General features: G+C 38.2%; 1 protein-coding gene across 2 annotated transcripts; it reads left to right on the top strand.

Moving 5' to 3' along the window:
• The first annotated feature begins 7540 nt into the window (after nucleotides 1–7540).
• Nucleotides 7541–10653, top strand: LOC107805449 (F-box protein At2g26850-like). Of its 2 annotated transcripts, none has more exons than XM_016629498.2 (5): nucleotides 7541–8922; nucleotides 9319–9398; nucleotides 9496–9668; nucleotides 9801–9875; nucleotides 10128–10653. In XM_016629498.2, the coding sequence occupies exons 1-5, from the start codon at nucleotides 8287–8289 to the stop codon at nucleotides 10313–10315; spliced, it is 1152 nt and encodes a 383-aa protein (XP_016484984.1). In that variant the 5' UTR covers nucleotides 7541–8286; the 3' UTR covers nucleotides 10316–10653. The 2 variants fall into 2 exon arrangements, with proteins under 2 accessions (XP_016484984.1, XP_016484983.1); XM_016629497.2 differs by having other exon boundaries at nucleotides 7559–8922; nucleotides 9313–9398.
• The last annotated feature ends 7082 nt before the right edge of the window (nucleotides 10654–17735 follow it).

Here is a 17735-nt window from a genome sequence, read left to right as displayed (position 1 = left end):
CCTTCATTGTTGATGAAGAAGAAGATGAGGACTAAGAATGGATGAATCGATTTATCCGAGTAAGGACTGTTGATGTTATCCCCATGGAATTCCTGCCGTTTCCTGAGAAATGGAATGTCACAAGTAAGTGGTACACTTGTGTTTTTATCATTTTTGCTCATGACGGGTATGGATTCCGTAAAGATGCTTTCTTTTTCTTTTTGCAGCGACCAAGTGGATGCCATATGAGGTCCCTGACCTGGCGGATTAGGCTTGGAAACTTGCAGCCGTTCGACCCATGATGAGCGTAGGTGGCAAGATCTATCCAAGGGTAGATGGGAGGCAAAACACCACGGTGCGTGCAGTGTGGTTTGCTTTCTTTGGAAGGTACTCTATGTGTACTAACCTCGTCACCGCATGTGTTGGAGAATTTCTTGAGGTGAGATTGTTCTCCCTCAGAGAGGATGAGGGGTCGTCGGCTTCGGGACTGAGCAGTAACATCAAATGGAAGGAACCCTCAAAGGGAGAAGGTGCTCATAGCGAAACAAGTTCTGCTCGGAGGCCCAGATATGATGTCTCGACTGAGCCTGCAACACCTGAGGCTTCCGGCCTTGGGAAAACGGTTCCCCCTTTGCCATCATCTTCTCTTCCCGTCGAAGGTACTTCGAGGGACAAGGATTCTGTGCCGCCATCTTCTCTTCCCGTCGAAGGTACTACGAGGGGTGTTCGAGGCCAGGGGTTGCCTGGCTCAAGCGAGGCTTCAAATGATCACGTTCCTATTGGGAGCGGTTCTGCTGGGGCCGATGAAACTAGGCTAGTATGTGCATGTTTGACCTTTGAGGAGGCTCAACGGCTATGTTCTGTGGTGAGTTTTGACCGATGGTATCAGTTATTTATTTTTGCAGTCCCACTTTCTTATTGAGCTCCCTTTTCGCAGGCCTTTGACAAGCTCAAGTTCGAGTTTCTCTACCGTGAAGCCAGATTGAGGAAAGCCTTGGGTGGGGAGAAACCCCTTAGGCTTATTTGTGATAAAAGGGGAGATGAGTTGGTATACCTACAAAATGAAGAGAATCGGAGCTTGAACTACGAAAGCCATCTTGAGAAACAGGTAACCTTTGCTTTGAGGGAATGCATGCTTCTTCTTCTATCCTCAGGAATTAATATTTTGATACCTCAATTGCAGAGAAAAATAAAGGATCTGGAACGGCTTTGGGGCGAGGTTGGCCAGGCCAAGCATGAGTGTAACGAGATAAGGGCTCAGATAGATGTCTATGTTGCGGCCAAAAAGAATGCTTTGGCCAAGGTTTCTACACTCGAGGTGCAGCTCCGAAACGCCCATGAAAACAGCTCGGTTCAGCTGAGCAGGATTGCAAGGTTCGAGTTCGACCTTTTGGAGGTAAAGGCATAGGTCATGGACGCCCGGACTAAAGCTGAAGAAATTCGGGCTAAGGCCGACAAGAAAGTAGCCGTCTATTTAAAAGATGTTGCTGAGGTTCGAGCAAAGTTGAAAGGTACTTCCGATCGAGAAAGCAGAAGCAATGAATATGCTTGGTGCAAATCTTGGAGGGAAACCCTCGAAGAGATTCATGCTAGGGGCTTCGATCTCTCGGAAGAGATAGCGCAGGCCAGGGCGGATGAATACGATGCCAAATTCCTCTTTCTGATGCCGAAGATAGTGGAGAAGAGGCCGATGGGGCCACAGACCCCAAGGGAAAAATAGACTAGGCTTTTTTCTATTTGATTCTTTGTACAGTGTTCTTAGAGAACTTTGTAAATGTAGCCTCACATTGTTTCATACATGCATATATATAAAGAAACCTTTCGGTTTTCTCCTTCCATGAATTTCTATTTGCTTGTGTATGTCTTTCTTTGTCTTGAGCTTTGACGTTTCGTCAATGATTAGCCAAACGATTTGGCCTTTGAATAAAAACCATTCGGTTTGTAATTCGACCCTGAGGCTTGTTGGAATGACTCGTAGGCTCTTATGCGTTGAGTCAGTACAACCTCTAATATAGGCTGGCATCTGGGCTCTTACGTATTTGCCCTTGGGCGATTTCAGTTAACTGTTTTGGGCTCGGTCTCCGAGTCGGATTTGACTCGAGCTCATTGACCCTTAAATTTTAATCGGCCCTTAGGCTCTTACGCGTTGGGTCGGTATGACCTCTTAATATAAGTTGGCGACAGTGGCTCTTACGCATTGGGTCGATACGACCTCTTAATATAAGCTGCTAACAGTGGCTTTTACGCATTGGGTCGGTACGACCTTTAATTTTAAGCTAGTGAAAGTGGCTCTTACGCATTGGGTCGGTACGACCTCTTATGTAGGCTTTATTTTCCCTCGCTAAAGACTTTTTGAAGTTTTTTGTGTTCGCTCGACTCTTCAACGGTTCGATAAGAACCTCGATTATGAGCCATTGGGTAGCGGCAATTGAGCACCTCGGGAGGTTTCGCTCGATGGCTGAATTGTTTTGAAGCCTGTTATTTGGAGCTGATATGATCGAAGCCCTTTTGCTTATGCCAAGGGTAGCCTGATTAACCGGTTCTTTTCGAAGTTTTTTCGAAGTAATTGAAGGCCTGTGATTTTGTAGCGATGGTCGGGCATCCCCAGTCGCATTAGTTTGGCTAGTACATCCTTGTGACTGGAGTCATTGTATTTGGTCGGAGCCGCAATCCCCGAGTGAAGTAGTTTCAGCATCTATATCGAGGGTATGCCTTTTTTGGGGGTCTTACAAGTTTGAATATATAGCCTTAACATTAAGATCGAGATTATGCCTTTTGTAAGGTCTTATAAATTTTAACATGCCTTACTTGAGGTCCTACAGATTTGGTTAGTTGGTATAAGTATGATTCATGCCTTGCTTGAGGTCTTACAGATTTGGTTACTTGGTACAAGTATGATTCATGCCTTGCTTGAGGTCTTACAGATTTGGTTACTTGGTACAAGTGTGATTCATGCCTTTCTTGAGGTCTTATAGGTTTGGTATCGCCTTAAGAAGGCCTTATGAGATAGGGGTTGCCCACATGGAGTCTTATAGCCTCGACTTTTCAAACCGATGGGGTGACAATAGGCGATAGTCCCCGAGACATCGAAAGTCTTTCGACTCTGGAGCCATTTTTTATAAACTTGGTGTTGCCTTATTGAGGGCTTATGAGTTCGAAGTTTTCTAACCCGGAGGTTGAGTTCCTGACACCAGTCCCCGAGTGCTCGGGAATTTTTTGTCTGTGGAGCCATTTCTTGCGAAAGCATCAGACTTCTTTGAAGCGTAAAGCATTTTGATAGAGGAGTAAATATTCATTGATTACTTGGAACAAGTATACACATTTTTACCGTCAAGGGCTCAATTATTCTATGCGGACACGGTACATTCGGCCGTTTGACCCGGTACATCATTTTCCTATCGAAACCCTTTTTGGCTCATTTTGACTTCTCCGAGAAGGCGATCTTCCGGGGGGGATGCCCCCTAGTGTTCGAGGTTGATTGAAGAGAAGCCTTGAATACTTGTTAAATTCTCCTTAGGTAGCATATCGATGTTGCCTCATTAAAAACCTTGCCGGTAAAACCCTTTTTGGGGATAAAACCGATCGAAGGAAAAGAGTGCAATGTATGCTTTGAAACTTTAAGGGCTTCGAGCTGGACAACGCTTCGACTGTTCTTGATCAGACATCTATACAAAGGTTAGTGTAATATGTATATATAAAAAGGGGTGGTTGTACCTTAGTGGCGACGACGCTTTGAGCCTCGATATGCCTTCAATGTTTGTTCCGAGGACGCAGCACGGTCCTTTGCTTGTTTTATTCGGGTATAGCCGTGAATGTGTCTCGCGATTGCTACTTCACTGTTTGCTTATTCTGTGGCTCCTTCGATGTCGAAGTCATCGATGCTGGTGCTACGTTGTGCACCGCGAACATCTTCTTTGCTGCATGTTGCTCCCTATACACGGTTTTTATTCTGGCCTTTGTCGGAAACTTCATCATTTGGTGAATGGTTGATGGTACCGTTCTCATGTAGTGTATCCATGGCCTTCCAAGCAAGGCGTTGTACCTCATGTCTCCTTCGATGACATGGAATTCGGCATTTTGGGTCGTGCCGACCACATTGACCGAGAGGAGGATTTCCCCTTTTGTTGTTTCACTCGCCATGTTGAATCCGTTGAGGACTTGAGAGGCGGGCACGATTTGGTCAAGCAGTCTGAGCTGCTCCACCACCCTCAACCTGATAATGTTGGCCGAGCTACCTGTATCCACAAGTACACGTTTAATTTTAAATGTATTCACAAGAAAAGATATTACCAGTGCGTCATTATGAGGCTGAGACAGGGTCTCGATGTCCACATCGCTGAACGTGAGAGCATCCTTGGGTATGTAACCTCGAATTCGCTTTTCCCTGGTGATGGATATTTTTGTTCTTATGATAATGGGCTCCTATGGGACATCAATTCCCTCCATGATCATGTGAATGACATAGCTGCGGCTCATCTGTTTCATTCTTCCTGTTTGCCTCTTTTTCCCGGAACTGATTTTTGGCTCGGTCGCTAAGGAACTCTCGGAGGTGCCCTTTGCTGAGTAACCGGTCCACTTCTCCTCAGAGATGTCTGCAATCTTCGGTCCTATGACCGTGTGTGCCGTGAAATTCGTACACTAAGTTGGGATTCCTCTACGATAGATCTGATAGTATAGGTCTTAGCTACTTGGTGTCTCTGATTTTACCGATGGCGGATATGATGTCTAAAATATCAACATTGAAGTCGTATTCCGACAGGCGTGGTACCACCGTTGGTCCTGCGTGCCTATTAAATTCGACTATGCTCACGAGTCCCCGAGGGTTCTGACCTCGGTCTGTTCTTCGATCATTTCGGGGTATGTTACGCCTTGGGGCATTTCTCCTATCTTCGGTGTATGGTTGGTACCTTTCCTTGTTTGGCTTTGGCTCCTTTGCTAGGAGTCTGCTTAGATATACCGAGTCCGAGGGGGCTCACAGTTGGTCGTCCTCGACCCTAATCTTCAACTGATATCGGTTGTGGACATCTGACCAAGTCACGGCGGGGTATTCAATCAAATTCTGCTTCAGCTGATTTGAAGCCACCGAGCTTCGCTCATTCAAGTCTTGGGTGAAGGCCTGCACTGCCCAATCATCGGAGACTGGTGGTAATTTCATCCTCTCCATTTGGAAAAGAGATACGAACTCCCACAACATCTCGTTTTCCCTTTGTTTGATTTTGAAGACGTCGGATTTCCTTGTAGCCACCTTAATGGCACCGGCATGTGCCTTTATGAAAGAATCTGCCAACATGAAAAATGAGTCTATGGAGTTCGAGGCTAGGTTGTGATACCACATCTTGGCCCCATTTGAAAGTGTTTCACTGAACTTCTTCAAGTCATTTCCCTTTACGGCACAATTGTAAGCTGTGACGTGCTCGTTAGGGTCCGAGGTTCCGTTATACTTTGGTAGATCGGGCATTCTAAATTTCTTCGGGATGGGCTTTGGAGCGGTATCTGATGGGAATGGTTTTTGTACGAATTTCTTTGAATCGACACCCTTCAGGATTGGGGGTACGCCCAGGATCTGATCGGCCCTCGAGTTGTAGGCTTCTACATTTTTGTCGTTGGCTTCTATCATCTTTTCGCCCGACTCAATCCTCTTTGTGAGGTTTTCGAGCATCTTCATAATAGCAGGGTCGGCTGCTGGCCTGTTGTTGCTTGACCTTTCAGGTACCTGTTCGGTTCGATGGGCCATTTCCGGAGCCGCTGTACTTGGGGTTTTTTGGTGGCTTTGCAGTTGAGCAATTGCCTGCTGTTGTGCCTGCAACATCTCAAAAATAACGTGAAGGCTAACCTCATGTTCCTCCCGAGCTGGGATTTTCTGAGCTTCTTGTTAGTCTCCTTGGCGTACGCTCATGTTAGTGTGGGAGCTTATATCAACGTGTTGGGCATCGCGTGAGACCACATCCGTGGGGATTAGCTCTGGTGCGTCCTCAGGTTTTAGTGGTGGTGCGCCAATACCTGGAACAACTACACCATTCTCTCCATGGTTCTCAAGACCGTTGTTTTCATATGCATTCACTGAGTTAGACATTTTGACCTGAAATCAAAGATTCTTGGACAAGAAAAAACGTGAAAGATAACTTGCGTTATATAGTGAACCAGCAAGAAAACAATCACTATTATTTTTAGCCTCACGGTGGGCACCAAATCGTTTACCTTGAAAATGATAATTACAATTAAATTTGATTTTGTGGTTCTAAAAATATGTAATCTGTTTTTATGTTAGTTGTTATGCAATAGATGCTAAGTATGAGATTAGTAAATAAGATAAGAACTTGAAAATAATATATTTAAGCAAACCGAGCAGCTGAGAATGGAGGCCTCGAGCCTGATTATACGGGGCCTCGAGGTCGAGCTGGACACTGAGCTATGGGCAGTCGATGAAGGGCTAACAGTATTGAGAGCTTTGATGAAGACTCTTTATGGTCAATAATGAGCAATAAATGAAGAACAATAAATGTAAGCAATAAATAGTGAAATCAAGAGAATATGTTTAAATTAGAGAGCAGAGAGAATGTTCTTGTATTAAATGTTGTGAATGGTATCTTTTACAAAATGACAAGGGTCCCCTTTATATACTAGGGGGAATTCCAACATAGTACAAGTGCATTTATTACAAAGATATATGGCTGGTACAACCATTTAATGCCACGGTACGGGCTTGAACTAGCCTAATAGACTTGTTCAGCTTTAGTCATGTGCCTTGGGAATCTCCCACTCGTTCATCATAGCCGTCGATTCACTCTGCCCCGAGGTCGAGCATATAGGACCCTCGGGTTCGAACCTTGAACTGGACTCGGGCCTATTGAAAACGAACTGCGGGATATCATAATAATCATAAAATCGGGCTCTCCGATTTTAGCCGTATACACATATAAAATATTAGTTATTCCAGATCCAGTCGAATTAACTAGTCGTTTTCGTTCAGATTTTATGACAATAATCACAACCTTCTTATGAGGGCATTAAAGTCGAGAAAAGTATAAAGAGAAGGAAAATAAAAGAAAGCTACAAAGTTGCTTAACTAGTGAACCTTATAAAAACTTGTCTACCAATGTTGTGAAGTCTTTAAACATTAAATAACGTACCCTAGTAATTTATTTTGTACAATCTCCAACTCATATATTCTTTGCCATTTAAAGTTTTTGCAAAAATGATTTAATAGTCTTAACTATATAAAAGTATCTCTGTAATCCTTTTTTTCTCATTGTAAAAACATCATATCTTAATTAACACTCTATCAACTGAGACACAGTAAGGAAAGACTTAGAAAAAAGTAATAAATGACTTCTTGTTTTTTAAATTTCAAATATTTTAATTTTCTAAAACAATTAATATTATTTTTTTTCTTCATATTTTTGAGGGTGAGATTATCTGCCACATTATTTTAATTCCACATGGTGTGTCTGTGGTCCATACAGTTGTTCTTGTGTAGTTGAGTAGAAGTTAGGCAACTTTCAGCTACATTTGTATGAGGTCTATAGCTACATAAGTAATGACTAGGTGAACTGTGACAACTACCTTTTTAATCTCTGCTACCTAAGTCTAAAGTCTTCCCCACATTTACCTATAGACCCTGTCAACAAGTTATATTAGGACACTAATTTAAATAGAGAATCATTTTCTTAGTCCTGACAAAATCTTGGATGAAACTGATGATCCACTTTGTATTTATCCAAATTTTTATTTAATCCTTTTACTTTTCTTGGTTTGTGAACAAATGATCTTGTTATATATGACATAGATAGAAAACGGTTTTGTTGTTTGTCTTTCATTGTCACTTGAGGAACCATCAAGATTGGTATTACCAAAGTTGATAAATTTGAGTCTTTGAGGGGAGTTTCTTGCTACAATTTGATTCTTGTTTCATAACCAAAATATACAAATCTTGGCTTACATTTTGACCCCACAAGAAGTGTCATAGTAAAGTTTTTGTTTCCTCATATCTCTGGCGGGCAATTCACTGTAGCTGGATACCAAAACAGTTAAGAAGCAACCTCTTTAATGTTGGTTTTTCCTTCAGTGAATTGTGTGGTTTTGTGAGTCACAACAATTAAAGCTTGTCTGCTGTGTATCTACCTATGCCCACTTTCTTTAATTCTACTTTTGGCCACAACCCCATTTGAAAACTCCGCCAAAATTTGCATAATCTAAACACTTTGCTTTTTTACCCTTATTACTATATAGTGGTATAAAACTAGTGTGTCTCTAGCATTGCAGCAGTTCTTGAATTGTCTTTGATCAAAAAAAAAAAATTTGAATGCCATGCTATTTTTCTTGGTTTCTTGTTTTTCTTTCATACTACTACTTTCTAAGTCTTGGAAGAGTACAATGGGAGATATCTCAAATATATGGTTCTGTGAAGATTTTTTGAAGTTTTTGGCTTCATGGTTCAGAAAAGGTCGGAATACTATTAGTTACTTGAATTTGCCTCTAATGAAAAAGCCTGTTGAGTCAAAACTAGAGAATGTTGAGAAGAAGGAAGATGAGATTTCTTTATTGGATTTGCCTGATTTGACTTTGGAATGTATCTTTGAGAGACTTCCACCAAATGGTCTTTGTAGTATGGCTGCAGTTTGCAGTTATTTGAGAGAAAAATGCACAAGTGATCATTTGTGGGAGAAACATATGAAGGAAAAATGGGGTGCATTGATAGGATCTGCTGCTTATAGAGAATGGCAATGCTACATCGCTTCAAGAAATAATGATTCCCTCTTGGAAAATCCAAGAAAAAAGAGAGATTTACTTGGGAAATTTTCAGAAATTAGGAAATTTTTATGGAACAGATCAAAAGGAAATGAAGATAACAGCAAGGTTAGAAGTTCTTCAGCAATTATGGATTGGTATCTCTCCCTTGAGTCTGGCACGTTTTGGTTCTCAGCTCAGGTTTTTAACCGCGAGGTAAAGAGTTTAATTTTTATACGCTAATTGCATAAGAACATTTACCAATATCATGTTGTACTAGGTTATATTGTCCCTTCTCTTCTCGTCTTTTCTGTCTTCTTGAGCCAAACATCTTTCGGAAACAGCCTCGAAGGAGTAGGGGTAAGGTCTGCCTACATACTATTCTACACTACCCTCCTCAGACCCCATTTGTGGGATTGTACTTGGTCGTTGTTGTTGTTGTATGTTATACTAGGTTAGCTGCATTATTTTTCAGGTTACTAATTCCAGAAGTCATGGGTTGTTACCTGTAGTTTTTACAAACATTTTTCTTTTATTTATATAAAACTTGATTCTTTTAGTATCTCTTGACCTAAGTGCTGATAGATAATGTTTTTTCTTTTGAAGGTGCAGAATGGCCATGTTGGTTTTACGCTATCTTGTTATGATGCTGAAGTTAGCTATGATTGTAACACAAATACCTTCAGAGCAAGGTAAAAAGTTTACCCTTGGATGAGGAAGATAGATGAATTCAAGATTTGTTTTTTCTTTTAGTCCTTTATCCTGACTATGAATGAACTAATTTTGCAGGTATCCCTCACAGGGGAGGCGAATAGTAGAGGAAAACATAGAATGGAATAGGCTAAGAGCACCAACTGTTGATACTCCTCCTTATGTTCTACATGTATCTGATTGCTTAAGTGATCTGAAACCTGATGATCATTTTGAGATTCAGTGGAGAAAAAGCAAAGAGTTTGCATATGGTGCGTTTTTGGGTCAAATTAAAGACTAATTGTTATTCCATCAGAATTTAGCACTTTCTTGATTTCATGGCTTTGTTTTTAATCTCATTAGCATTGAAATATACTCTAAAAGTTGTGCTCATTGTACTGCAGGTTGGTGGTATGGAGTTGTTGGACATTTGGAATCCTGTAATGGCAACAAATTGAATTGCCATTGTCATTCCAGCGGTAAGAAATATTGACCTTTCAATCAGTAAATATCAGAATCATCTTTTCTAAAACTTTTGTAACAATAATATGTTGTGAGCTCTTATGTTAACAATTGAAAGTCATGGTCAAATAACTCTCGTCTAGAAGCTTAAACTGAAACTGTTAGAGAGCACGTTTTTAATTACTTAATTATGTCGTTAACCTGTTAACCTGTACGTTTGTTGAACGAGAAATTCATGATTACCATTCTCGCGACCAACTTATTCGCAGACACAGTGCTACTGGAGTTCAAACAGTACACCCCGGGCTCGAGATGGAGGCAAATAGTGATAAACAGAAAGGAACACAGAGAAGTGGGAAATGAAGCAGATGGTTTTTATGGAGGAATCAGAAAGCTTTATAGTGACAAAGAGATTTCATTGTGGAAGAGCCTCTGTCCTAGCAGCACTTTGGAATAGCACACAAAGAGCTCTTTCCATTTTCCCCCTTTTTCTTTTCTAGGAAGAGGCTCCCTTTCAGCTATTCTGATTTTTAATAGAATACGGCTTATAGAGAGAGCATAATTGGGCTTTTGAATTTATGCTCGGCTCTGTGTAGAGGCTAGAGGTTTTCCAAATATATACAATGAAAAGATCTTGTAAGAACATGTACTATTGTGCATAATGAAAAATTTAGTTGGTAATAAGAAAGATGAAATTGTTATGGATAGTTTGTACATTGGATACTACATTGGATACTACATTGGATGCTACATTGGATGTCCATGTTGTGAATAACTTAAAAATTAAATTTCCTATTTTATGTCCATCATCTTTACTTTTTATGCCTATAAAAGGTCATGTAATTGCAATGAAAAATTACACCAAAGTGAAAGAAGAAAACACTTCTCCATTCTCTCTATCTCTTCTTGTTTACATTTTACTGCATTGCTTTTATTTTATAACACGTTATCAGCACGAAGCTCTAATTTTATTCTTAACTTCCGCTAAGTTGAGCCATATTTTATTAAGGTATGTATTATTATAATCATTTTATTTATGGCAGTACATATCATATGTTCATTGTTTGCAGATTACTTGTGCGCTTGACATCTTAAATAGTTTAAGTACATTGCAGTGATACAATAACTATTTCCTTCCGTGCTCAGCTCTTGGAGGACCTCAAAGTCATCAAACTAGGTATGCACTAATGTCATACTTATAATATTCATGGACTCCCTAGATCAAAACATATCTTTAAGACATTTTGAAGAACTGTGAGAAATAAATTGACAAGCAATAATTATAGTTTAATTACTTTATATTTATTGGAACATATAAATAATGTTAGTCACGTTCAGTTCTATTAACACATATATATCAATAATATAAAGTGAAATGAAACAAGTATGTAATTTCTACTTTATGACAAGAATAAAATGAAATAGTAGATTGTTAACATGATATAGCTCTATTTTCATTTCTTTTACCTTAATCGTTTTGTTTTCATTAATTGTTTATTATTATAATTATTTCTCTAACTTATTCATCTTTTATGATAGTTTTCACTATGTCAAATTTATCAAAACTTGAATTTGTGGCACTTGACATCACCGGGAGGAACTATTTATCATAGGTTCTTGATGCTGAAATTCACCTTGACGCTAAAGGTCTTGGAAATACTATTATACAAGGAAATGAAGTATCAAATCACGATAAAGTGAAGGCCATGATTTTCCTTCGTCATCATCTACATGAAGGGTTAAAAACTGAATATTTAACCATAAAAGATCCACTTGAATTATGGATTAATTTGAAGGATCGATATGACCACCTAAAACTTACGGTATTACCGAAAGCTCGGTATGAGTGGATACATTTAAGGTTGCAAGACTTTAAAACCGTAAGTGAGTATAATTCTGTTATCTTTAAAGTAAGTTCTCTATTAAAATTATGTGGAGACACTATCACAGATGAGGACTTATTGGAAAAAATATTTTCTACTTTTCACGCTTCAAATGTGGTGCTAAAACAACAATACCGTGAAAAAGGTTTTAAGAAATATTCTGAGTTAATCACATGCCTACTTGTAGTTGAGCAGAATAATACTCTATTAATGAAAAATCATGAAGCCCGTCCCACTGGGTCAGCTCCATTTCCGGAAGTGAATGTTGTAGCAACATATGATAAGTTTGAAAGAAAACAAAATAATTACCGTGGTCGTGGACATGGTCGTAAACGTGGACGTGGCAGGGGGCGAAACAATTATCGTCATTATGGTGGAAATAAATTGGAGAACAATAAGGGTTCTCAAATTAATCATTCAAAAGGTAAAGTTAGTATGTGTCACCGATGTGGTATGAGAGGTCATTGGGCATGCATTTGTCGTACGCCAGAACATTTTGTCAAACTTTATCAAGCCTCCCTCAAGAAAAAAGAAAATAATGTGGAGGCACACTTGACCTTTCAAAATAATGATGATGAAGCAGGTCCCTCAAATAAATATTATTCTAAGGCACATCTTGCATATAAAGATGATGATTTTGAAGGCCTAACACATATTAATCATTTAGAAGTTGGGGACTTCTTTGAGGATATTGACTGAAGAACTAATCATCTTACCGGGGAATGAAGCTATAAAAGTTGTTATGTTTATGTTTGCAACTAGTTTATTTTTTTTGAGTGTATTTTCCTAATGCATCATGTGTTGCTAGTTTCTACATTTCTAATGTATTTCTTAATGTTTTTTTTCTTGCTTGTCTTTCATATTTCTTATGATGTATTATTTGTCTTTTTTATGAAGAATATGAAAATTCTCCAGTCTTCAGTTGGACTCAAGATTAATAAAGATGATATATGTCTTCTGGATAGTGCTACAACACACATTATTTTAAAAGATAAGAGATATTTCTCTTATTTGGTAATGAAAGAAGCGAATGTTAATACAATATCCGGTAGTACAAGATTAATTGAAGGTTCTTGAAGAGCCAATTTATTACTACCAGGAGGAACAAATTTGGCTATTGATGAAGTACTATATTGTAGTCAATCTCAAAGAAACTTATTAAGTTTCAAAGATATTCGCCAAAATGGCTATCATATTGAGACTACAAATGATGAAAAGATTGAATATCTTTATATTACTACAATAATGTCCGGTAAGAAATATGTGCTTGAAATGTTACCTGCTCTTTCCTCCGGCTTATACTACACAAGTATTAGCAGGATTGAAACACATGCCGTAGTAAACGAGAAGTTTACTAATCAAGATAATTTTATTATTTGGCATGACCGGTTGGGCCATCCTGGTTCTAATATGATGCGTAAAATAATTGACAATTCACATGGACATGCAATGAAGAATCATAAGATTCTTCAATTTAAGGAATTCTCTTGTGTTGCGTGTTCTCACGGAAAATTAATTATTAGACCATCAACTATTAAAGTTAGGATGGAATCCCCTGCATTTCTGGAACGTATACAAGGTGATATATGTGAGCCCATTCACCCTCCATGTGGACCATTCAAATATTATATGGTTTTGGTAGATGCATCTACAAGATGGTCACATGTGTGCTTACTATTAACTCGCAATATGGCATTTGCAAGATTGTTGGCTCAAATAATAAAGCTAAGAGCACAATTTCCAGATTATGCAATTAAGACAATTCATCTTGATAATGCCGGTGAGTTTATATCCCAAGCCTTTAATGATTATTGTATTTCAACTGGGATAACAATTGAGCATCCGGTTGCTCATGTTCATACACAAAATGGTCTAGCAGAATCATTGATCAAACGCCTCCAATTAATTGTTAGACCAATGCTTATGAGAACAAAACTTTCCATTTCAGTATGGGGTCATGCTATTTTGCACGCAGCAGCACTTGTGCGGATAAGGCCCACAAGTTATCATAAAGTCTCCCCATTGCAATTGGCTTTTGGTCAGGAGCCAAATATTTCCCATCTTAAGATCTTTGGTTGTGCGATATATGTTCCAATTGCTCTACCACAACGCACAAAGATGGGTCCTCAAAGAAGGTTGGGGATATATGTTGGATATGAATCTCCTTCTATTATAAAATATCTAGAGCCGATGACTGGAGATTTATTTACGGCAAGATTTTCTGATTACCATTTTAATGAATCAGTATATCCAACATTAGGGGGAGAAAATAAGCAGCTGAAAAAGAAGATAGATTGGAATGCATTATCACTGTCTCATTTAGATCCTCGAACAAATCAATGTGAACAAGAGGTTCAAAAGATTATTCATTTACAAAATATTGCAAATCAATTGCCAAATGCATTCACTAACCTACCAATGGTGACTAAGTCACATATTCCAGCTGCTAATTCTCCAATTCGAGTTGATATCCCTACAAAACAATTAATTAAAGCAAATGAGTCTAAGCCATGCTTGAAACGTGGTAGACCAATCAGTTCTAAAGATAAAAATCCTCGAAGAAGAAAAGGAGCAAGTGATCAAAGTGAACATAACACAGAGGTAGTGGCTCAAGAAGAGCCCCAAGACGTAACAAATGATAAGACCTTAGGGGAGGTCCAGGTACCTAAAAATAATGAAAATGAAGAGATATCAATAAGTTATGTCTCAACCGGGAAAAGATGGAACCGAAATAATATTGTTATCGATAACATTTTTGCTTATAATGTTGTTGTTGAAATAATGCAACAAGATGAGGATCTTGAACCAAAATCTGTCAATGAATGTAAACAGAGAAATGATTGGCCAAAATGGAAAGACGCTATCCAGGCAGAGTTAACTTCACTTGGAAAACGTGAAGTCTTCGGACCCATAGTTCGAACACCTGAAGGCATAAAGCCAGTAGGGTATAAATGGGTTTTTGTGCGAAAACGAAATGATAAAAATGAAGTCGTTAGATATAAAGCACGACTTGTGGCACAAGGGTTTTCCCAAAGGCCTGGAATTGATTATATGGAGACATATTCTCCTGTAGTGAATGCTATCACCTTCAGGTATCTCATAAATATGACAGTACAAGAAAAACATGATATGCATCTAATGGATGTTGTTACAGCCTATTTGTATGGATCATTAGACAACGAAATTTTTATGAAAGTACCTGAGGGATTTAAAGTGCCAGAAGCATATAAAAATTTTCGAGAAACTTGTTCAATAAAGCTTCAGAAATCTTTATACGGATTGAAACAATCAGGACGTATGTGATACAATCGCCTGAGTGAATACCTGTTGAAAGAAGGGTACAAAAATGATCCAATTTGTCCCTGTGTCTTTATAAAAAGGTCTGGATCTGAATTTGTTATAATCGTCGTGTATGTTGATGATTTAAATATCATTGGAACTCCTGGAGAGCTTCCAAAAATAGTAGACTGTTTGAAAAAAGAATTTGAAATGAAAGATCTTGGAAAGACAAAATTTTGTCTTGGTCTACAAATTGAGTATATGAAAGATGGAATATTTGTCCATCAATCGACATACACCGAAAAGATTTTAAAGCGATTCTATATGGATAAAGCACATCCATTGAGTACCCCGATGGTTGTGAGATCACTTGATATAAAGAAAGATCCATTCCGACCTCATGAAAATGATGAAGAGCTTCTTGGTGCCGAAGTACCATATCTTAGTGCAATTGGGGCATTAATGTATCTTGCCAATAATTCCCGACCAGACATAGCTTTCTCAGTAAGCTTATTGGCAAGATTTAGTACTTCGCGAACACAAAGACACTGAAATGGTATTAAACATATATTCAGATACCTCCAAGGGACCATTGATATGGGTTTATTTTATTCAAATGAATCCAAGCCATCATTGATTGGTTATGCAGATGCAGGATATTTGTCTGATCCACACAAAGGTCGATCTCAGACAGGCTATTTATTTACAAGTGGAGGTACAGCCATATCATGACGTTCGACAAAACAAACTATGGTTGCTACTTCTTCAAATCATGCAGAGATAATAGTCATTCACGAAGCAAGTCGAGAATGCATTTGGTTAAGATCTATAACTGGTCTTTCTTCGAAAGAGAATATTCCAACAATATTGTATGAAGACAATGCTGCATGCATAGCTCAATTTAAAGGAGGATATATCAAAGGAGATAGAACAAAACACATTTCACCGAAATTCTTTTTCACTCATGATCTTCAGAAGAATGGTGAAATAGATGTACAACAAGTTCGTTCAAGTGATAATTTGGCTGATTTGTTCACTAAGGCATTACCAACCTCAATATTTGAAAAGCTGATATATAAGATTGGAATGCGTCGTCTTCGAGACATTAAGTGATGTTTCATCAGGGGGAGTAACTACACGATGCACTCTTTTCCTTAACCAAGGTTTTGTCCCACTGGGTTTTCCTGGTAAGGTTTTTAATGAGGCAGCAAGCAATGCATATTATAAATAACTATGTACATCCCAATATTTTTTTTGTAAGTTTTTAATGAGGCACATTATCTTACATGGACATCCAAGGAGGAGTGTTATGAATAGTTTGTACATTGGATACTACTTTGGATACTACATTGGATGCTACATTGGATGCCCATGTTGTGAATAACTTAAAGATTAAATTTCCTATTTTATGTCCATCATCTTTACTTTTTATGCCTATAAAAGGTCATGTAATTGCAATGAAAAATTACACCAAAGTGAAAGAAGAAAACACTTCTCCATTCTCTTTATCTCTTCTTGTTTACATTTTACTGCGTTGCTTTTATTTTATAACAGAAATAAAGCTTCTTCCTTCTATCTGTTTTTTACTTGGTCCAAAGGTAGAGAAATACTTTTTTTCCTTTTTCTTTTTTGTCTTCTTTCTTCAATACGGTATGAATATTTTTGTTATAATAATAATTTGGCGAAATACATAAACGGCCCTCTTAAGCTCAATTGACCACTTTTTCATTTTGACACTTGAAGTGTTTATTAAGTGTATCAAGTAAATACTTGAGTGCATCATACTATATGAGTGAATTACACTTGCCTTGTCAAATGAACCAATTAAAAAGCGAGTATAATTTATAATAAAACAATTAACACGTGTAATTAAAAAAACATTTAAAGAAAAAGAACCCTCTCTCTCACCCATCTTCTTCGCTTTTTCAAAGAGAAAATTTTATTTTCCATTATCATAGTCCTTTATTACATTGATACAGTAAGAGAAAGAACCCTCTCTCTCATCCATCTTCTTCGGTTTTTTAAAGAGAAAATTTTATTTTCCATTATCATAGTCCTTTATTACATTGATACAGTAAGAGAAAGAACCCTCTCTCACCCTCGCTTCACAGCGAACATAAACTTCAGCCACCGCCAATTAATTAGAGTACAATCTAAAGAAAGACAAATTACTTAAATTTCCAATTTTCCTTGAGGATAGTTCCGTAAGAAGAAGGTTTAACATCCCCGCCGCCACCGGAGACAGAACTTTTGCCGGCAAAATTGACACCAGGCAAATTCTGGCACTAGCAGTGTTTACCTATAAAACGGTACAGTCGAATTTATAGCATAGTTATACACACGTGAATCGATTTGAACCCAAAAATGATAAATAAATAAATAAATAAATAAGAACTAAAAGTAGATTATCCAATGAAATTAAAAAAGATAACAAGTGTGGCTAAGGACTTTAGCCTTTTTCCGGTGGCAAGAATGAATATAATGTTCAAATGTTAAAATTGAGTGTATAGCGACAAAGTATAGCCTTTTTTGTATAAGAAATTTCATGTCCAACAATGGTTGTTAATCTTCCTATTTATAGCCTTACTTATGGAGACCATATTCTAAAATCAAGCTCCTCTTCAATAAGAATAAAATCGTCATTGATAGGTATATACGACTAGTTTTGAATATTGATATTCTCTGTAACAACTTCTCATTAATTGTTATCCGATA

Source organism: Nicotiana tabacum, chromosome 5 (assembly GCF_000715075.1).
Source record: "Nicotiana tabacum cultivar K326 chromosome 5, ASM71507v2, whole genome shotgun sequence".
Classification (NCBI taxonomy): Eukaryota; Viridiplantae; Streptophyta; class Magnoliopsida; order Solanales; family Solanaceae; genus Nicotiana; species Nicotiana tabacum.
Note: the sequence above shows the minus strand (reverse complement) of the source record. Positions and strands in the feature narration are given on the sequence as shown.

Excerpts from the sequence above, each read along its gene's own strand:
- LOC107805449 (XM_016629497.2), top strand. The coding sequence starts at position 8,287 with ATGCTATTTTTCTTGGTTTCTTGTTTTTCTTTCATACTACTACTTTCT. Across the intron at positions 9,399-9,495 it reads ACAAATACCTTCAGAGCAAG|GTATCCCTCACAGGGGAGGC; the intron begins GTAAAAAGTTTA and ends CTAATTTTGCAG. Across the intron at positions 9,669-9,800 it reads AAGCAAAGAGTTTGCATATG|GTTGGTGGTATGGAGTTGTT; the intron begins GTGCGTTTTTGG and ends ATTGTACTGCAG.